Consider the following 22,726-nt stretch of genomic DNA (forward strand, 5'->3'; position numbering starts at 1 on the left):
AGAGCAATAAGTGGACTATTAATTTTTTTTAATGTGTAGCAAGACCTTTTTTCATTAGCTAATTGTGTATTTGAAATTTTAATCATGAGGGACTGCCTGGGTGGCTCAGTGGGTTAGGCCTCGGCCTTCAGCTCAGGCCATGATCTCAGGGTCCTGGGATCAAGTTCCGCATCGGGCTTTCTGCTAGGCAGGGAGCCTGCTTCCTCCTCCCTCTCTCTCCGTCTCTGCCTACTTGTGATGTCTGTCAAATAAATAAAATCTTTTAAAAAAATATTTTTTAATCATGAGTCAAAGATTTTGAAATTTTGTAAAATTGTTCAACTGGTTTCACAGCTGTAACAGCTGAATACATTCGTAAACATGTAAGAAGAAAATTTCAGAAGTCTTTTTTGTGTAAACTTTTCCAGTGTTTTATGCGATTTAGCGATGGTCTGCTGGCAGAATATAATGGTATATGAGTCATATGGATCTAAAAGTACAAAAAAACACATGACTTCATCAACAACATTTCCCTAGAAATTTGACTCCAAGAAGGGAGGTATAAGAGACATTTTCCCAGTACTTCAGACAGTGGAAGGACATTTTCCAGATCCTGTATATTTATGTACTTTAAGTTCAAGCCAAGTTATGAAAAAAAAACTTAACATCTCACTTTTTTGTCAGTTACCACTGATATGAAAAATAGACTTTTGCTGAGAAGGAAATACCCTTAGATATACAAGAGGATACTCTATACTATATGGTTTTTGTATATTCTAAGGAAAGCCAGGACAGTCCTGTGAAAAGTTTCTTTTAAAAAATGGTCTGTATTGGGGCACCTGGGTGGCTCAGTGGGTTAAAGCCTCTGCCTTCGGCTCAGGTCATGATCCCAGGGTCCTGGGATCGAGCCCCACATCGGACTCTCTGCTTGGTGGGGAGCCTGCTTCCCCCTCTCTCTCTCTCTGCCTGCCTCTCTGCCTACTTGTGATCTCTCTCTCTGTCGAATAAATAAATTAAAAAAAAAAAAAAAGGTCTGTATTATGTGATGTTAAGAACAAATCATCTGGGGGAGCCTGGATGGCTAAGTGTCTAACTCAATCTTACCTGAAGTCGTGATCTCAGGGTTGTGAGTTCAAGCCCGGCATTGGGTTCCACAAAAGACTGAACCTTCTTAAGTTGTGAAACACTTTATGGCATGGATGACCGAGGCACCTTGCTGAGTAAATAATGTGGGTCTGTGTTCGGCAGGAGTGCCGAGAAACACAAATACCCTATAGCTTCACTTGTGGGAGGAATCTAGAGTGGGGTGGACAAATTCATAGAGATGGAAGGTAGAGAGGTGGGGAGGGAGGGTGGAATGTGGAGTTACTACTTAGTGGATGTAGGGTTTCTGTTTGGCGTAAATGAAAGCATCTGAAAATTGTGGAATACTGTGGGTTTGTTTGGTACGGTGAATGGTACACTTAAAAATGGATTAATGTAAGATTTAAACCCTTGTGCGCTATTGGTAACGCAAAATACAGTAGTCACTATAGGAAACATAAAGCATTTCCTCAAAAAATTCAAAAATAGGGGCGCCTGGGTAGCTCAGTGGGTTAAAGCCTCTGCCTTCGGCTCAAGTCGTCATCCCAGGGTCCCGGGATCGAGCCCTGCGTCGGGCTCTGTGCTCAGCAGGGAGCCTGCTTCCTCCTCTCCGTCTCCCTCTCTGCCTATTTGTGATCTCTGTCAAATAAATAAACAAAAAATCTTAAAAAAAAACCCTCAAAAATATAATTAGCATATGGTCCATCAATACCCGTTCTGGGTATATATCCAAAAGAGCTGGAAAGTGAAAAGAGATATTTGGACACCAGTGTGCACAGCAACATTAGTCACAGTAACTAAAAGGTAGAAGCAGGGGCGCCTGGGTGGCTCAGTGGGTTAAGCCGCTGCCTTCGGCTCAGGTCATGGTCTCAGGGTCCTGGGATCGAGCCCCGCATCGGGCTCTCTGCTCGGCGGGGAGTCTGCTTCCCTTCCTCTCTCTCTCTGCCTGCCTCTCTGCCTGCTTGTGATTTCTGTCTGTCAAATAAATAAATAAAATCTTTAAAAAAAAAAAAAAAAAAAAAAAAGGTAGAAGCAATCCAAATGTTGTCCCTTGACAGATGAATGGATAAACAAAGTGTGATATACACCTACGATGGTATATTAGTCAGCCTTAAAAAGGGAGGAATTATGACGCATGCTGTACAAATACACGGGTAAACTTCAAGGACATTATGCTAATATGAAATAAGCCTGTCATAAAAAAGACAAATACTGTATGATTCTACTTGTATGAGGTACTTAGAATAGTCAAAATCATAGAAACAGAAAGTAGAATGGTGGTTGCCAGAAGCTGGCAGGGAGAATAGAAGTTTAATTATACAGAATTTGGTGGGGGGAAACCCCACAAAAGTATAATGCCTTTGGAAAAAAAAATAAATAAATTCTGTGTTTTACAACAATTAAAAATTAATCCTCTGAAATTTTTCTTTAGATGACTTAAATACAGGAACATTCACCAATGCAGAATCATTCTGTGGAACAGTAATGGAGAGGGAAATACTAAATTGTTCATCTCCTGAGATTCCTGCAGAATTTAACAAACAGTTTAACACTAAGAAGGACAAAGAGGAACTAATAAATCAGGTTAAAGGAGCCAACCTAGAAAAAGAAAACAATTGGTATGATGATCCGTGTAATGAGTTTGCAAGGACAGAGAAAACACATATGAAGAAATGTCCTAAAAGGCCTGATTGGAATATAAACAAACCACTCAAAAGGTATATTCCGGCATCAGAAAAGTACCCCAAACAGCTTCAAAAGCAGAGAGAAGAAAAAAAAGTAAGAAGGCAGATGGAACTGCTTAATTTGGTAGAAAGAAATGGTCCTGGACATCTCTCTCAAAATAGAGGCACTTCACCGGTTCTTCCTTCATCTCAAGAAACTGAGCCAAGGTTCTGGTGGCATCTAATCAAAAAGGTAAGACTTTTCTGTCTTAAAAATATTTTTAAAGTATGTATTGATGTTTCTAGATTGAAAACCGTTCCCCACATGCATATTTTGACAAAGTGGCTCTGTATCTGAGCAAGAATTTAAGAAATACACTTTGGTTTATACTAGGGGTTGTCAAACTATGGCCCGTGGGCAAATCCATCATGCTGCTGCTTTTGTAAATCAAGTTTTATGAATTGTCTGTGTCTGGCTTAGAGTAGTTGTAAGAGATTACCACATGGCCCACAAAGCCAAAAGTGTTTACTATCTGGTCCTTTACAGAAAAACTTGACACTTTAACCTTGTATAGATGAATGCTGTTCATTGTTTTAATAGCCATTCAAAATTCTTGTTTGTAGTTCATATAGACAGAGGATAGTTTTACAAGGTCAGGAATTACTGCATTGGTTCTGTGATTGGAAAAACATAAAATCTCTCCCATTATCCAATATGTGTTATTCAGTTATCATCCTCAGATTATCTCAAATTTTAAGTATTTGTGGGGACATACGGCAGTACTGCTACTCCTGTCTGCATTTTTCTACCCTTTAGGAAGAAGAGCCTCTGAAAATTAATTCTTTCAGCAAGGAAAGGTATGTTATGGACTGGATTGATTCCATAGTTACTTAGTGCTGTGTGGGACAAAACTACAAAATATTTGCTCAGAATATAGGTAAAATCAAAGCTTGTATATATATATATATGAAGTCAGAAACCACTAATGCGTAGGAACTTACGAGGTGAGAAATACAGGTTTAAGGGAAATGTGGCTGACATTTTACCTGAAATTTGAAGGCCCAATTTGGACTGGGCCTAACTATCTAGGTAGGAATGTAAATCTGCAAGCTTAGCTAAAGTAATTTTGATTTGGGGCTCCTGGCTGGCTCAATCAGTTAAGTGACTGGCTCTTGGTTTCATGAGGTTGTGGTCATGGATGGAGACCCACGTCAGGCTCTGTCCTTAGCACAGAGTCTGCTTGGGACTCTGTCTCTAAAATCTTTTTAAAAAATAAAACAGTTTTGACTTTCCAGTTATGTCACAAGTGGAACAGACCTTCTGCTTGGATTGAGGAGGTTATAAAGAAATGACCAGGAGGGATAATGAGAAATTCAGCTACAGTAGGAGATTTAGATGGTTAGAAATTTTATTTTACGCTTTTGTGCATGAACCAGGTGGTTTAGAGTTGTGTCAGAATGTGGCTGTAACAGGAAGTTTGGTTCACATGGTAAGTACATTGTTTTATGGTGAATTATCTAAGAAGAAACATTAGTCTTAAATCAGCCCAGCTAGTGTTGATCCTCATTTTTCCTCTGTATATCCTTGCCAAGTAAGAAGTCATCCTATTTCTCTTGCCATTTTAGGAAAAGTATCATAGAACTCATTTGTCTTCCTAGTGTTCCAAAGTGTTACGTGTAGACTGAATTGAAATGTGATTGAAGAGTAGATATATTCAAATACATAATTTTGCAATAAAGCTTCTTAGTCCTTAATTGTGCTTTTTTTGGGGGGTGGGGAACAGGTCTCAGTCACCACCACCAGTTCCAGTGGTGAAAAACAGAACACAACAAACTCTAAAAAACAGTAATTATGAAAGACAGAATCTGATCTTAGAAGACAGTCAAACAGAAACATCACCTGGACTTCCTGAACGGTCCCATTTTATCCCTTATGTCCGAACCAATGAGATTTATTACCTTGATCCAGATGCACCACTGTCTAGGCCTTTAACCCACGATCTTCAGTATCAAAATCCACATGGTAAGTAAATATAAGTATCCTTCCCTCCTTATCCCCAATACTAAATTCAGAATCCAAACTAATATTCTTGCCCTTAGGAGGGGTAGAATTTCTATTTTGGGGTCCATTACTCAAAGTTTATTAACGAATCCTTAGACTAGTATAGTATAGGGAATATCCTACTGGAGATGTATTTAACCTACCACTTTCATCTGTCTGCAGCCTGTGACCAAGAACAACGGCAGCTCTTTGATTCTGATGTCAGGGACCCACTTCTTAATCCTAACTTGGTGAAAAACAGGGACCGACAGCAAGCAATCCTTAAGGGACTATCAGAACTGAGACAGGTAGGAGCTTTTTCACCAAGTGTGAATGTAACTTTTCTGTTTATGGCTACTGGAGGACTGTGTATCAGAAGGGTGAATTTACTTTAAAGGCTTAATTGGTTACATGATTACATGGGACTTTTACCACATCCCAGTTAAAAAGTTATTTCCTTCAATTTGATTCACATCATAATACTCCAGTATGAAATCGTGAGACAGTTCTAATATTAAGACAATTTTATTGAAGGAAAAAAAGCATACATATTTAAAGGTATTAGTCATGATTAATAAGCCCTAAAACCCAAGACAGAAAATACACAATTATCCTTTAATGAATTCTTAGTAATCAGTTCATGTTTTTAATTGGATGTGTTGGCAGTGTTCAGAACAGAATATTGATGCAAGTCCCAAAGAATAATAATAAAATTTGGTGTGGAAGTATACACATAACCTTAACCTTACCCATCAGACTACATCTCCTCCACCCAGGTCAGTTATTGTCATTTCTCATTAGCTTGCTTAAGCAAGAATAAAATCTAGTAACACATTCAATATTTAAGTGTATATAACCTTTATCAGCTGGCCTTTAAATACCGATCCCTGATCTTAGGAAAAATAAATTGCCACTTTAGGAGTGCCCTTTTCCATGTCCAGTCATTTACATATATGCCTCTTGCATTTCAAATTGTCGATTCACGCATTGCTTTCCCAATTTGTTCACATAGAGCTAGAAAATCATAGTAACAATTATGTAGAAAGTATCTTTTGGTTCTTTAAATGGTTACATAGAGATTATGTAACAAGCAGTAAATCTTTTAAATTTTCCTTTAAAGTGACAAGGCACTTTTCTTAATAGAGGTAAAAGTTGTGAGGTCAAGAGACAGGAATATATACCATGTACATAGTGACCCACCTGTACAGTAGCCACATCTTAGTTTCAGCAGGGCCTTGTCTAAGCCACTAAGGTCAGTGCAGTCAAGATAACACTGGATGTTAGGAGACTACTTCAGTGTGTCTCATTACCATGTTAAGAGCATTTAAGGGGATTTCAGCCCCATAATTATGCAGACTTGGAAAAGTCATCCCTATTGTTTTTATGCTAAAAACATAATCTTACACATATGTGATAGCTATACAATATCCAAGTGAGAAGGTCTGATGTAGGTTTTTTGAGTGGTTAAAATTTAACATGACAAAGATAAAGCTTAAGGTATAGCCAAGTAACTGAACTAATTTACAGGTTTTCAAAGTAATGTAAATATAATTCTGGATTAGAAAGGCAGAGATGTAAAATAGGAATAATTTGCAAGTCTGCTGCACACCTTACTAACATATCAATGTGATTTCAGGGCCTTCTCCAGAAGCAAAGGGAGTTGGAAACTAATCTCATGCCTTTAGCTGCAAATCAAGAAGAGAATTTTAATTCTTCGTTTTAAATGTAGAAAATCAAATCCTTCACATTTGTTGCTTCTAAATTATAAAATGTGTTCATTGCATTACTGTATTTTCCAAATAACCTAGATTTTATAAATGCTTATTTAAAACTTGTAAATTATGTAGTACAACGCTGTGTGTGTATATATCTATTTTTTACAATAAAACAGACATTTTTGTAAAGCTTAGTAAAAAAACAATTTTTTGCTCTATCACAATCTAGGTATTTAAACACTTTCTACTTACCTTAAGACAGGTTTCTGACCTGTTCACAGACCACGTTCTTCTACACTTATGTAGCTTATTATTGGAATACCACTTAGGTATTTTGTTCTATAAAAAGATTTAAGAGGTTAGAACTCTCCCAAGTTCTTCTGAGGGGCCAAAGGAACGTCTGACTTAACACATCCCAACTTTAACTAAAATAGCTCCGTTTTTTCCCTCTAATTCCTGGTTTTAGGACTTTACAAAAACATTTTACAAGTTTGCATTTCTAATGCAGGCAGTTATAAGGAACAGATATGGTTTTAAAATTGATCATCTTATACTTTATCTGTGAATTTTAAAAGTTATTTTTAGTAAAGCACTTAAGTTTTTACCACCTCAAAAATATACTTAAATTTCTCTAACACTACTAATTTAAAAATCTATAACAAAGTTCTTCCAACAGAAGCCTATCTTTTGGAAATATGGGATTGAATCTGGTTACGTCCAGGACCATACTAATAAGCACTGAAAACTGTAATGTCGAAACACCTCGAATAAGAGGTTGATCCAAAATTTTAGCAACAGGCAATTTTTACATGACTAAGCCTAAAGATAAAAATAATGCTGCCCGGTATTATGTCCTAAGTTTTACTTATATACATAGTTTATCATCTAAATTGAAACTGCATTCACTGTTAGATAAATCTTGAGGTATTGAGCCAAAATCCATTAAGTATCTGTTGACATCACTGGCTTATACCTGTATAAAACACTATACAAAAGCTTAAAATAAATACAATAGTTGATTGGTATGTCATTTTAGCAAAAGTAATTGGTATCATCTGATGGGGGGAAGAAAAGCCACTGTTGACTATCCTTTTGCAAATTATCTGATTTTATATATATAAAACAGGCTTCAATTTGAAGCCCAGGTATAGGTAACTTATAAATGTAAAACTTAAAAAGTGCCAACATGAGATAATTCAAGTACAATATATGTTAAAAATATATATATTTATTTCAGTTTTCAGATGCTTCAACTGTTACAGGCCATCATGATTTAAATAAGAGGAAAAAAAAACATTGAGGAAGGACAAGAAACCTTTGTTTAGAGAATGAAATATAAACTGTTAATTCACTTATAAGAAACAGATAAAGTCCATAACAACCTATTTCAAAAAAAAAAAAAAAAAGTTACTATTTCTCTTTTGAAAAAGGCCTGGAAGAATCACTTTTCCCCCAACTTAATGGAGATGGAGATTTAGCTCTATCCAAGCTCTGAGTATAAGCAGATAAAAAGTAATTTTCACTTTCTTGAGACTGACTTGATGAAAGGGCATATGGTGTCCCCAAAAATGTCTGATGAGTAAGAACATTAAAATGACTAAACTGATGGGACATATTTAATTGACTGTGATAAACCTGAAAGTTGCTATATGAATCTTGTTCAGTTGCATTGCTGTTCTCTCCTTCAGAGCATACTATAGCAACAGAAGCTCTTTCTTCAGAATCAATCTGATAAGTCTTATCTTCTAATAAACTTTTTTGCACGTCAAAAGACGATTGCAACTCAATTTGAATATTCTTATTTTGATCTGTTCCACGTGATCCTTTGGTCTCTTTCGCCAATATTTCTGAATGAAAATTGCTGCATACTTCTATTTGTGAGATTTCATCCCCTGAATCCAGAGACATATCCTCTTCATCCTTTTCATCGTTTTCTAAAAGAGCTACATTTAAAAAACAAAAAGTCCTCCTCTATTGAAATACACAATTTGTTTAAGTTTTAAAATTATACACTACTCACACAATATAATGCGTCAGGGTCTGCAAGTCCACAATCCCTTAAAGCTTGGTCTTCTGCCACAAGTTCACTTAGTCACAACACTCACACTAGGTGTGAATGTCCAGATAATCCGATGCTAAAAGCTTCTGCGAAATGTGTTCACGTTTAATGTTGGGAAATCCCAACTCCCAGCTCCAAAGGGGTTAATGTCAAAACAGCATCTAAAGTTATACGGTAATTCAGTATTTGACAAGACAAATAAAAAATAAAAATTTTGACATCTAGCTTCACTGGATTATGACTAAACTGGTTAGTTCTAGCAAATGTTTGATCATCTCTGCTTTTCATAAAAAACAAAGTACGTACATCTTTCATTTAACATAAAACCTGGAACCAAAGCAGAGGCCATCTCACAAAACACTAAAGCTATGGATATATTCCTACTACCTTGTCCTTAAATTGCTATATACATCTGGGGAGATTCTGTAGCCCAATGCTAAATTCCCCACTATCTGGTGTCCTTTTTAAAAAAAAAAAAAACCCTCTGGGTGCCTGGGTGGCTCAGTGGTTTAAGCCTCTGCCTTGAGCTCAGGTCATGATCTCGGGGTCCTGGGATCGAGCCCCGAATCGGGCTCTCTGCTCAGCAGGAAGCCTGCTTCCCTCTCTCTCTCTGCCTGCCTCTCTGGCCACTTATGATCTATCAAATAAATAAATAAATACAATTTTTGGGAAAAAAAAAAAAAATCCCTCTGCTGACAACAGCAGCCAATAAAGTTTACATACCCTCAAAGAGAAAATGCCTACTCTGGTAGTATCCAGCATACTTAAGAGCTTTTATTGACTATAGTATAATAAATGAGATTTTGTGTACGCTAAGAACGGTAAGTGGCTTGAAACACTTCCCCTGAAGCTGTTTACACAGAGGGCGAGTAGTTTCAAAGCAGGCATTTTGTTCTATGAAAACAACACAAAACCATTCCTCTTTTTCTGTCTGCCTTAAAGAAAAGTAAGACTACTGAAAAGTTACCTGACTGCGACTCAAGAGTCTCATTAGCACCAAGCAGTGGAAGGTTTTCTTCTGTGATTGAGTTGTGATAGCCCACAAGATTTTTAAAGTTTTGCATAAAGTCTTCAGTACTCGCAACCACTATTCCATTATCTGTATAACTGGAGAGCATCTTGATATTCTTTTCTAAATGAAAAAAATAAAAAGGTTCAGGTATAAAACATGTGAAAGCCTACATGGACAGACAGATGATGATGCCACCCCCATGAAAGTACTTAACACCCACCACTGGCAACAATACCCTTCTGTCCACATGCCTACATTCATAATAGAAAGCTTAAGACGGCACTCTTTACCTGTTAGAAAGACTATGTGTCGTTGCTGTATGTTTTGAGCCTGAAGTCTGATAAGGCAGTCCAATTCTGGAGCATTTCGAGTTTGTGAATCACAATTGTGGTATGACAAAATTTCAACCAGATGTTTCTTTTGATAGACATTCAGAAGTGTCAGCAGACTTAGAGCTTTAGCATTCAATCTGTGGAAGTAAGTAGTTCAATATCTGGATCTGCATTTCTAAAATTTAGTATGGATGTTTTTGCTTCAAATTAAGACCATAATTTCTCAATTGAGGCAACCAGTGACAACTGCACTGCTTTAGTTCACTGCCTGATGGACGGGTGCTTCCTAGGAGAGAGAGGAGCGTAGGAATTGTGCAACCCATGCTGACATTCAGGGGCTTTCTATGGGTGCAAAGCCTGAGAGCCAGCTGCTCAGCTTTGTACTACAATCTCATTGTACCTACTGAATAACAATACTTTCCCCTTTAGCTTTACTAATTTAGAATGTGAACAAAGGGCATAGGAGGACCAAAAAAAAAAATCTTTCCTTCAAAAAAATACATGGCTCGAAACTATTTGAACACCTCCAAGCACAAGGCAACAATTGGTAGAAACTACTGTTGTCAGCAAGATGAGGGTACTAACTTTGCACCAGTCATACCTTTGGGCCTCATTATCATCTGCTTACCGTTATCCGTTACACAAAAGTAAAGGCTCTTCCAATGCCTATTTTCACATAATGTGAAGATAAAACAAGTTTTTAAGAAGTGAATTACTATAAAAAGTTAAATACTTGTCAATCATTTAAATCTGAATTTCCCTAAGTGTTCCATAGAAAGTATTAGGGTATTAGAAGAAAAATGTTTTGTGAATGTCCTAACCACAAATCCCCTTATCATGTTGGGATTAATGTCTCAGTATATGTGTAAATAGATTAGCTGCATAAGGTAGTTCTCCACTGAGAGAGCCTAATCTAGTTGGCATATACAGTTTGGTTAAAAAAAAAAAAAAAAATTGAGTGCTGACTGTTCTATTTTTTTTTTTATTATTATTCTAAATCCTCAAGTGGCAAAGATTAAACCAATTTTACCTATATACCTAAGAACTTCAACTTCAACTTTAGCAAATCTCTACCTAAATAAGAATACTATTTCCAAACAGGCTAGAAAAATAACTACATTCCCCCTTATGACTGGCTAAGGACATCTGTGAACACTGCTATAAACACAGAAAAATAGAAGTTTTACGAACACAAAGTTGGTATCAACAATTATATAGTTATTTTCCAACTCTCTCTTTTTTCTTTAAAGATTTTATTTATTTATTTGACATAGAGACCACAAGCAGGCAGAGCAGCAGGCAGAGAGGAAGGGGGACGCAGGCTCCCTGCCAAGCAGGGAGCCCGATGCTGGGCTCTATCCCAGGACCCTGAGATCATGACCTGAGCCAAAGGCCTAATCCCCTCAGCCACCCAGGAGCCCCTATTTTTCAACTCTTACCTGCCCAATTCCTTTAGTTTTTTCTGGAATTTACAGTGGACTTTCCATTGCCATTTTCCTTCTGGAGTACTAAGTTCTTCAAGGAATGTCAGAAAATTTTTAAGGTTCTCTGTTAGAGATAATGAAGTTTATTTTAAATTCAATAAAAGTCACTCAACAATCAATTATGTAAGAAATGTTTGTTGATACTATATAGAAATATCTACTTCCCTATGTAGTACTTTACCCTCAAAGGGAGACAGACATCTATATATACTCTTAGATTTAAGAACATCTATGTAGCAAGAACATGCTGGTAACAATAACAAAGCAGAACAGATCCAAATGCAACCAGTGCAGACACTTGCTTTATATCAGATTTAGAGGAAATTTGCAGTGACTGAGAGACAAGGAAAGAAATTTGAGGTAATAAAATGATGGTAATGTACTCATCCATTTTGCCAATCAGAGAGAACAATACATTTAAAAACATGAGTCATTAATGAGAAAAAACCTAGAAAAGACAAAGTTCATACTCCAAATAAAGCTTAAATCTTACCAATTGTAGTAACTTCTGGATTTAGAATGGATTCATCAGACACAATGAAACCTCCAGATACAAATAATTCATTATATGTATGATTTTTAACATCATCCAGACTATCAACACCAGCAAAACTAACGCAAGAGAGCTTCTTTAAAGTCACCAAGCCAGGCACCTATTTAAACCCCAAAACAAAAACAGAAATAAGGACATAAGAGAATGAAATGGTAAGACTCAAGTGTGAAGTAACCTACAAGAGAAGTCTAACAAAATACAAAAATATTCCCAACATATCCAAAGACATAAACCAACATTACTGTCCTGGGTACATTCCATGAACAGAACATTCTGACGAAAAGGGACCTACAACAGACCTGGCAACAGAATAATGAAGGCCAACCTGCCTGGCCCTCTGACTGCAGTCAGAATTCAGAGGACAGCAAGAGCCCATGCAGTCAGGAAAGCCTTAAAAGGGCAGAAGGACTTGAGACAGGTTCGTAAGACTGTATGGGTACCTCCAAATGCAATGGAAAGGGGAAATGGTCTGGCAAAGGGAGGGTACAAACAGGTTTTACCTGGGACATACAAATGAAGACAATACAGAGTCAACGCACTCACTGACATTCAAGGAGTCAATACTCTTAGTCTAGATGAGTGACAGGGAGGGTCTGTGATGTGACGCAATTTAAAATTTTGCAAGGGTGCAAACGTGATCACAAGCTGATTCACAGATGGATCGTTTACATCTCAAGCCCTTGTTTACATCATTTACATCTCAAGCCCTAAATCTCCCAAAATTGAAGTTTTGCCTCTTTTAGACCTTATAAGGATATTTTTAAAACAAAGTTTAGCCTCGAAGACAGGAAGATTTTAAAATAAGGGAATTTTTATAACCAAAACAATAGTGAATTTGACTTAACAGTCTACCTTGTGAATGAAACCTGCAATGTCTTCATTCTGAATAATAATCAACAGTTTATCTAATTTTGATCTTCTTTCCAAAAACTGTTCTGGATGACATTCTGTATTGCCTAATTTGATAAGATATTCCTGTTAAAGAGAAAAACTAAATCAACATTAAAAGCCTTTTTTGCAAATATCCACTCAACACCAGAAGTGCAAGATCAACTGATAAGTCACTTAGAAATGGCCACTAATAATGATGACCTTATACTATGGACCTTAGAGATCATCAGGTCCACTCTTCTTATAGAATCTATAGATTGAAGCCTAAATGGCCATGCCACAGTCACAATGTTACAGTGCTATGCAATCAAAGCGAAGTACATGCCAGTGGTGGGTACAAAAAGAACCGTAAGAACAATGGATTAGCCCAGGTTCTTAACCCAGTTCCATCATTTATTCTGGGCAACCCAGAGCCCAGTCATTAACCACTCTCACATTTCATTTTCCTCTCCTTTCAAGGGAAGCCCTTGGTTATTTGCAGCAAGGTTACCAGTACAGTACGCCTTCCCTCACAAAGCACTTTTCGGACTACTGGACTCATTTAATTCACAACAATCCCAAAAAGTCATTCATACAGCGCTTCAGTATGTAGCTTCACCATGGCATTCACGAACTATTTAGCCATGTCTGTCAAAGTCACACCTTCAAATAAAATAGACCCTCCCATCTAATACCTCCCTCCATGTTGGTGACATGGTACTACCTTTCAAAGGACACAGAGTAGTACAGGCAGTTTCCTTTGCTCTTTGGTTGCTGGTGGAATCCTGAAATCTGAAGTGAACTGCAGGGTCCTAAAGGTCACATTCCTTGTTTCACAGATAACAGGAGATTGATTTTCTCAAGGTTGGCAAGGCTGGTTACACAGCCATTAAGTCTAAACCCAGCTTGCCTCACAAAGAGTCTGTTGCTCTATCAAGAACGGTCTACAAGCATCACCTCAAAGAGTATATTTCTGTGTAGCCCTGAAGTGAAGCAGCATGTTCTACATTACTAGATTTTGATCTAACCTCTACAGCTTCTGGGCAGATCTCAGAACAGCTTACAGACTGGTAATGAGAAAGTAAATTACAGGCCAGCTTGTAATTTTTGGTCTTTTTACATTAAGAAGATTTAACTGCGAATTCATTTTAAATGAGACCATTTATTTATAGATGCTTAAAATTTCATTAATAGTATTTTTACTCTATTTTAACATTTTTGCTGGATATTTTCCAATGGATACTGATTAAAAGAAAGTTCTGATCTGATTTGTAAAACACACAGCATCTTTCTCTTCTACATAAGTAACAAAAACAAGATTTATTCTATGGCAGAATGAATTAAATGCACCATCATAAGTCAGTACATTTTCTGTGTGATACAGTTAGTGTATAAAATGTGGTGAGGAAGATGGGATGATGCTGAGCACAGTGGGGGACTGGATCCACTCCATCCTCTCAACTAGAACCCCCAACACACAGCTATTTCCCCTCCCCACCAAGTACTATACTTGAACATGTTGCTGGGGATGGAAAAAGTTAAGCAGCTCTACATTCAATAATACAGGGCAAAATGCAACCAAGAACCTCCTATACGTCTGATTTCATCCTCCTAAGAAATCACAGGGAATTAGTAGTAAAGAAGGCACACTGACCACTCTTCCACCTCCTTCATTTCCATGTTTTTCATGTTCTCAAGGGCACGCTACATGAAACATGCTGACATCAAAGAAACTCTCAAACTGACAAAGGCTCAGAACACAGCAGCAGAGATTCTGGGCCACTCTCAGCTCTAAGGCACTTATTTATAGTACCTTCTGCTTCCTCTAACAAAACAAGCAGAAACTGTCATGATAAGTTAATTCCATAAATGGGAACAGGCATTTATTTTAAAACCTGTATCATTTCCTGAAGGGATTAAAATCCTAGAGTTTAGTAAATACTAATTATTAATATTAAATACTGATACAGCTATTCCTTTGTGTCATAATTTACCTGTTACAAATTTTATATATGCCTGTATCTACACATACAAATACATGCATGTATTTTTAAAAATCAAATACTTGAAAGACTAGTCTTACTCTGTAGCTCCAGTAGAAAAAAATCTACCTTGCACTGAGGAATTTTTCATGATTGGGGAGTCTTTGAGAATCATCGTGTTTTTTGATCGAAAAGGCTGTAGGGAACCCTGACATGATCAGGGTATCAAGAAATGCCAAAAGACTATATATATCACCATTAGGTCATCCCTGGGCAGTTTTTTCTATTTGACTGATAAAAACCTCCCCCGTAAGAAGTAAACACTAACAGCTTCTTCTACCTCTCTGTATCTTTCTAATTAAAAACCCAGGTAAGAAACATTTAAAATCTTCGAAGCAACAGTTTAAAGGTATTTGCAGTGTATATACAAAGGGTCTATAAAATCATGGATAAAAACAAGATTCTAAATTCTAAGATACTTAGATCAGAGGTTCTACATTTAATTGAACTTACTAGTCTTATTCCACTGTTCTAAATTATGAAAATATATGGTCAACATTTAAAAACAAAAAAAACTCCCTCCATTTTATAGAGATCAGACCCAGTAAGACAAGTTTATATAGCATTACCATTATTACCTTCTCATTTAGTTACCTTTATTTCTTTACAGAGCACACTCTCTTCTTCTTCATGAATATAAAATTTCACAGTATTTTTCTGGACATCTTTCATGATTTTAACCAAACTGTTAAATACTTCAGGTTCTAACTGGCTTATAAAATTTGAAAGAGCTGGCTGGGCAGAAATGTTTACATCACTGGGCGATTTTGTTGTTTCTTTTTCTACCGGTTCCCGGGCAGTATCACCAGGTACAGTATGATCAGAAGTCACCATCAGCTCTGTGGCATGGTGTGGCTGGTTCACTTCTACTTCGGTTAAACCCAAAGCTGAAGAGGAATGCTGCTCAGTGGAGTTGGTGTCTTTCAAAGTATCACTACAAAGTGGCTCAAGGAGCTGTTTATTGTTGAAGTCACTTGAGGAAACTGGTAGGACAAGCTTTCCCAGAGGATTCAATGCTATCTTACTACCAGAATCATTGGGACTGACTGGTGGCAAATTCCCACCCTTGGCCGATGCTTTGATAATAATAGTATTTAGTTTCTCATGCAAGCCATCTACAAATTCCTGTACACCAGCTTTGGAAGTCTTAGAATATATGAACTCAGAAAGCCGTTTCATCTTCTCTTGTGTTGAAAAAATAGGTGTGGAAATTCTACTGACATATGAAACATTCTTTTGCTTCAAAATCTCTTCTATCTTCCTAGAAAAGAGATTGTACTCTCCTAACACTGTCCTCTCTGTGGTTTCACTCATTGTGGGCGGCTCTGCTGCTGGCACACACTGCTCCTCCACTGTCACCACCTGACCTGTCAACACGTCATCCTCAGTGGTGCCCTTTAGTGTGTCTGTAAATGGAGAGGATGGAAACTGGTAATCAGAACTTCTCTGTCTACTTATTACCCGGGGGTCGTTAGGAAAGGCCTCCTGTGGTGGCAGATACACCACTTGTTCTTCTGGTGATTTCATACCTATATAGGAAGAGTTCATTATTATAAGAGCAATCCAAAAAAATAACATCTGAAAACACAAACTCATAAATAGGAATGTCAGATCAAAGTATGTTTTTAAAACTATACACTGGAAGGTAGAATAGAATAAATATCTCAAATGATGGTATGAGCCCCACTTTCTATGTGCCCCACTTATGGCTGGTCTTTGGATTTCAGTAGCTAGAGTAACAAGTCTGGATGTTATTTTCTTTGATTTCTTTTGAAGTGTTCGAACATGTGCAAATTTGGCATCAATACAAATTGTTTGCTTATTTCTGCTTCCCAGATCTGTTGAGGGGGAGGGTTCAGTAATATGGAAAAAAACATATTTCATATCTGCATTAACAGTAATACTCCTGAGATCTTGAGAAGAGGAGGTCATTCAGCTACCTGGTGTTAATGGAACCGTAACACTGACTTTTGACAGCTAGCTCCATTTACAGATTATACTTTTTCCCCAGAGATTGTAATTCAAACATGTTTTAAATTTTTTTATTTTAAAGATTTTATTTATTTACTTGACAGAGAGAGACACAGCAAGAAAGGGAACACAAGCAGGGTGAGTGGGAGAGGGAGAAGCAGGGAGAAGCTCCCTGCTGAGCAGGGCTCGATTCTAGGACCCTGGGATTATGACCTGAGCTGAAGGTAGATGCTTAACGACTGAGCCACCCAGGCGCCCCCATATTATGTTTTTTAAACTGTATTTCAAAACACATACCCCAAGTCCCTTTCTAAAAGACAAGGGGAGAGGCGCCTGGGTGGCTCAGTGGGTCAAAACCTCTGCCTTCATCTTAGGTCATGATCCCAGGGTCCTGGGATCGAGCCCTGTATCGGGCTCTCTGCTCAGCAGGGAGCCTGCTTCCTCCTCTCTCTCTTTCTCTGCCTGCCTCTCAGCCTACTTGTGATCTCTGTCCATCAAATGAATAAATATAAATAAATAAATAAATAAAACCTTTAAAGCTGTACACAACTTAAGGTCTTTAAAAACAAAAAGACAAGGGGAAAATATGTTGAACAGCAATTTATAGTCTTTTAGGAAAAGAAAAAAGTTTGTGATCTTTGCCTAGATGATATTATAAAGTTTTATTTTTTTAATTAATTTTTCTTAAATCTTGGCCAATATTTCCTAACAAATCGCTGTTATAGTCTATAAATTGTACCTCTATATCAGGAAGTTGCAGGTATAAGTACAGTTTTTAGAACTATGGTACTTTGAAGATACAGCGAATTCCTTATTCAAGTTTGCACCCACATGTGGCAACATACCCTCTCCACACAAATTCAGTTTTGGTTTCCCCACACTCACACTTTTCTACAGCTCTTAACAGCCTCAGAAGCAGTCAGCTTGTGACATTTCTCCACCAACCCTGGTAGCTGCCATGAACCACTACACCCATTAACTACTGCAAAGGTATCTGCTGGCAAGTAATACCACAACAGGTCTGTAGGTGGAAGAAGAGTAGGGGAGCAAAATATCCAATGTACCAAGGTAAGAATTAAAACTTATGAAACTGAGGGGCACCTGGGTGGCTCACTGGGTTGGGCCTCTGCCTTCAGCTCAGGTCATGATCTCGGGGTCCTAGGATCAAGCCCCACATTGGGCTCTCTGCTCAGAGGGGAGCCTACTTCCCCTTCTCTCTCTGCTGCCTCTCTGCCTACTTGTGATTCTCTCTCTGTCAAATAAATAAATAAAATCTTAAAAAAAAAAAAAAAGTTAAAAAAAAAAAAAACTTATGAAACTGATAAAGCAGAAATTCAAGTTCCATAAAATAACTCCAGAATACAGAACATCCTTCTTAAATCTGTAACATGGGGTTTAGTGCACACACAAAATGTCTGGAAGGATACATAAGAAATTTCTAACAGGTTGATCCATGCAATGAAACTAAGTGTCTAGGACAGGGCTGCAAGACTTTTTGAGGTATTTTACTTTTTGAGATACTTTTCCACTTCTTGAGTACCATATCAGATGTCTGATTTATTTAAATCTGATTTAAATATGTCTGATTATTTAAATCAGAAATAAAAACATTTAAACTATACCTTGTAAAACAAATAGGTTGGGGAATACCACCTATAATTTTTAAACTTCCAATTAAGTATTATTTAAAATGAAATACCTGCTCCCAAGACATACAGCTATAGTTCAGACCAATAAGCTTATGCCTGAAGGGCTATGATAAAGGGAATTTTTTTTTAAAGCTGAATTAAGCTTAAATCCATGTAGGGAATTTTCCCCCATTAAAAAAGTTTAAATCTCTTTTAAAAAAGCAAAGTACCATCACCTAATTCTATTTTGCACAAATTTCCCCTATAAGATTCTAATCACTAGAACTGACAACTTTATCTTAAAAAATGTCTTCTCGGTAATGATCTAAAGGAAACACATGTCAATAACAATAATACATGTTTTCTAGTGATTGTCACTCAAGCATTGCAGTACTTTGACTCTGAAAGGGGAATAATGAGTTCTCTAAAGGCAGCATCATTTACATATTTACATTTTCCATCACAAAATATAAAGATGGTATGACAAATAAAAGAGGACTGCAGATGCCAATGGCGCAGGTTGAAGCATAAACAAGATACCTGGCTGCTTCTAATAAGAAAGGATTACTGACAGATAGAAAATAGGTGAATCCCAGGGATAAAGTTGAGTGAAACAGCCAAAAACAAAACAAGACATTGTAAGTTCCATTTACCTTAAATTTAAGAACAGGTAAAACTAATCTATGGTAAAACAAACAAACAAAAAAATTAGATTAGTGGTTACAGTTGGGTCAGGGGGAGTACTGACTGGAAGACTACAGAAGAAAACCTGGGGGTGTTGGAAATGTTCTAAATCTTGATTTGGGCAGTTGTAACATGAGTCTATACACATGTTAAAAACCCACTGAGCTGTGTACTAAAGATTTATGCACTTTCCTGTATGTCTTATATCTGTCGGTTCCTGTTTTGCTTTTTTGGGTCATTTTTCCTAGGAAGAGACTAAAGATTTTCTTAAAGAAAACCATTCATTTTTTTTTTTTTAAACTCTGTGGAGAGGAAAACCATAAAGATCAACTAAAACTATTCCATTTAGCTTTCCTTCAAATTAAGGAAAAAAACCCATTACCACTTAAGATTTCTGAAAGAATAAGATACAGTGAAATTGAAACAAACAAAAAAGGCCCACCACCAAACTCTAAAGCAAGAAAACAATGCCTATGACCATCTGCAGAGATGCTGAATGGACTGAACTCAGACAAAAAAAAAGGTCTTCTAAGAACCAACAGCAACTGGCTAATCAGCAACATCTGTAACTGTTTCTGGAATCCCAAAATTTCCTAATCTCTTATTTACACTACTTTACTTAAATAATCAGAAGAAGAATTGGGTCAAAAATTCAAGATTAGGAATAATGAACCTAAAAGATAATGGGCCTCAATCCTTTTGTTTTTTAAACTTTAAAGAAACTTGAAGACTATTTTGCATAGAGTATTCTACAGAAATGGATTAAGAAAAATATTCCCATCTTCCCAAGACATCGTATCAGACAGAATCACTACAGTGAAGAAAACTTAATCTCCGAGTACTCAGTGACTTCTTTAAACACATTCTTTGTATTAGAATATTTGATACAAATCAAAGATTTTAAATGCAAATACGATATTGTCCAAATTTTCTGTAATAACAGAACTCAAAATGGTGCCCTACTGATAGAGAACCAGAAATGCAAGTAGCAATTCTGAAGGGCACATTGGGAGGAAAAGCAAAGGGAGGCTTCTCACCTGGTGTTTGTTTCTCACCATGTTTCCCCAGCTGGTCTTCTGGGCTTCTTGCGTTCCCTCCTGAGGGAAAGTATCCATTAGATTTGTAGACTCTTTTCAGATATATGTGATACCTATATTAAGCACCTTACCGACAACCCCAAATGCTAACAAATCCAAGTATTACATCTTCTGCCTAAAACAATCCAGAAGGGTCATTCAGAATTAGAAGTTGCTTCCCTTTCCGTTCAGATGATGATGGAATATCAACATCTAGATGTTGTGCCTTCAAATGGCTCTGAACATCAATTACAAAACTACCTAAATGAAGAATGGTTAGGATAATCACTTGTATTGACTAATTTTTTACTGTGCTTCTTCCGTCCAAGCCAACATCTCCAGCTCTTAAGTATCAGTCACTTCTCTACCATCACTTCTAGAGCTCTTGCCCTTCTGGTAAGGTACTAAGTAGAGAATGGTGCTGAAGCCCATGGTAATTCTTCAAGTTTTAGAAATTCTTCTCAGAGTTCTTGGAGGTCTCAGTAGCTTCTAGGTCACAAGCCAGTCTAACTTTTTAGCAAAAAGTTGGTTGTTGTTTTTTTTTTACGACTTTTTAAATGACTAGGAATGGAAAAGATGTGCCCTGGAAATATTTCCAAAAATGCTTAGCTAACAAAGGTAAGAACTTAGAATATTAAGAGTAGGTGTATATGTGTGTGTGTGTGTGTGTGTGTGTGTGTGTGTGTGTGTGTATGTTTATATATGTGTCTACACAGAGAAATTAGAATACTGCAAAATGATCTTTCAACATTAACCTAGTCTTGCCCCATGGTCCAATAAGTTTTCTAGGGACTTCTGCATTTGATCGCTTCAGGGTAATCTCTATGATGATCTAAGTTTTCTAAGATAATTGAATGTTAAGAAATCAAGTTTTTTTTTTTTTTCCCAAACAGATGAACCTCAACATAACTTCTTAGATGATAGCTTCTTATGGTGAAGTGTATTCTAATAATTTGAGAAGATAGCATTTAATCTGTTGTCCCAAAGACCATCATTTCATCTCTGTCACTATCTCACCTTATTAGAAACTCAATTTCTGCCACCAATATTCATTAGGAAGTCTGCATGCTAAACTCCATTGGGAAAGTATGTTTTAAATCCCTCTGCTTTTATAGGCTGTTTTGCAGATACTTGCTGATGCTGACCAAAACCAGCAACAATCAATGATGAACACTACGTTGCTCAAAATAAGATGATGTCAGAGCCAAGTAAGACGAACCACCCACTGACCCAAGAACGGAATCTAGAAAAGATGAACCCTTTAGGAAACTGCTAAGTAAAAACAAGCAAACCGAAGTCCCAATATACGTATTCTTACCTGTAATTGGAATCAGTTTCCAATGTATTTCAGTCTCTTCAACATTATTTGACTTAGACGGTCTGCGGAATCCATGTTCAATGGGAACAGTGGGACACAGACTACAATCTTCAAAATTACTCATGTTAATTAAATTGGGATCCTAAAAATTAGAGTACATATTCAATAGCTTTTCAATTAACTTTTATGTCCAGAATAAACAAGTAGGCTCCACACCCAATGTGGGGCTCTTGAACTCACAACCCTGAAACCAAGTCACACATTCCACTGTTTTTTGATAGCAAATCCACAAGCTTCAATATAAATATTACAGATGAGTAAAAACAGCATGGCAAAGTTAAAATACTCTGGTCTTAAATTAAAACATAATGTTTTTCCTCAAAACATAATTTGATGTTGATTTGGAGCGGAGGCTGTAAGCATTTTCAGTAAAGCACCAAGTATTTTAGGCTTTGTGGGCCAGATACCCAGGTCTGCCTGTGTAGTGCAAAAGCAGCCAGAGGACCCACCTAAACAAATGGCTGTGTTCCACTAAAGCCTTAGTTACAAAAACAGGCAGTGGGCGGGGGCACCGAGATGGCTCAGTTAGTTAAGAATCTGGCTTTTGACTTTGGCTCAGATCATGATCAGGGTTGAGATTGAGCCCCATGTTGGGCTAAGATTCTCTCTCTCCCTCTCACACATGCCTGCGCTCTCAAATAAATAGACAGATGAAGGCAGTGGGCAGAGTTTGGTGCATGCTCCTATCAACTCAATTTAGAATATTAAATATGTCAGGAAATGTTAATAATATTAGTTACCTAAGTTACATACTTCTGCAAGTGGGTCTCCTGATATCATCCTCCCCCTAAAATAAATATCCTAAAACTATGTGAAGAAAGCCTGGGGACATGCATATGACTTTTATTCAAAGGCAGGTGAGAGAAATAGGAGATAAAAGGAAATTAGAAATGAACCCTTAGGAAAATGGTGCCATCCTGTTATTGTTATTTCCCAGAGATGCAGTCACATTTTGGGGAAGACAAGGTTACTTCTCAGCTGGAGATCAGTACTAAGTTTCCTTCACAAACAAACTGGATGTCCTGTCAAGCAATGCTGAGAGTCATTTCAGAAGTAATCCTTAAAGGACACTCACATTCCATTCCTCTTTGCCTCAAAAATACAAACTACCTAATCTTGTTTATATCACTTTTGGATTCTAGAACTGCCAGCAGA

General features: G+C 37.2%; 2 protein-coding genes across 5 annotated transcripts in view; one reads left to right on the forward strand and one right to left on the reverse strand.

Moving 5' to 3' along the window:
• CCDC66 (coiled-coil domain containing 66) overlaps positions 1–7,888 on the forward strand; it is a 67,917-nt gene extending 60,029 nt beyond the window's left edge. For all 4 annotated transcript variants that reach the window (XM_032868347.1, XM_032868348.1, XM_032868350.1 and 1 more), the window contains 5 exons: positions 2,495–2,979; positions 3,544–3,584; positions 4,511–4,749; positions 4,951–5,075; positions 6,404–7,888. In XM_032868347.1, the coding sequence (XP_032724238.1) occupies positions 2,495–2,979; positions 3,544–3,584; positions 4,511–4,749; positions 4,951–5,075; positions 6,404–6,490 (977 nt within the window). In that variant the 3' untranslated portion in view covers positions 6,491–7,888. The remainder of the gene's footprint in view (positions 1–2,494; positions 2,980–3,543; positions 3,585–4,510; positions 4,750–4,950; positions 5,076–6,403) is intronic.
• The window catches only part of TASOR (transcription activation suppressor), a 46,615-nt gene continuing 31,579 nt past the window's right edge, over positions 7,691–22,726 (reverse strand). The window contains exons 15-23 of the mRNA XM_032868498.1: positions 21,512–21,653; positions 20,155–20,214; positions 15,429–16,363; positions 12,775–12,897; positions 11,863–12,022; positions 11,325–11,433; positions 9,844–10,022; positions 9,509–9,673; positions 7,691–8,425 (exon numbers count right to left, since the gene is read on the reverse strand). Coding sequence (XP_032724389.1) covers positions 7,893–8,425; positions 9,509–9,673; positions 9,844–10,022; positions 11,325–11,433; positions 11,863–12,022; positions 12,775–12,897; positions 15,429–16,363; positions 20,155–20,214; positions 21,512–21,653 — 2,406 coding nt within the window. The 3' untranslated portion in view covers positions 7,691–7,892. The remainder of the gene's footprint in view (positions 8,426–9,508; positions 9,674–9,843; positions 10,023–11,324; positions 11,434–11,862; positions 12,023–12,774; positions 12,898–15,428; positions 16,364–20,154; positions 20,215–21,511; positions 21,654–22,726) is intronic.

The sequence above is a fragment of the Lontra canadensis genome, unplaced genomic scaffold (genome assembly GCF_010015895.1).
Source record: "Lontra canadensis isolate GAN:19392208 unplaced genomic scaffold, GSC_riverotter_1.0 scaffold35, whole genome shotgun sequence".
In the NCBI taxonomy this organism is placed as follows: Eukaryota; Metazoa; Chordata; class Mammalia; order Carnivora; family Mustelidae; genus Lontra; species Lontra canadensis.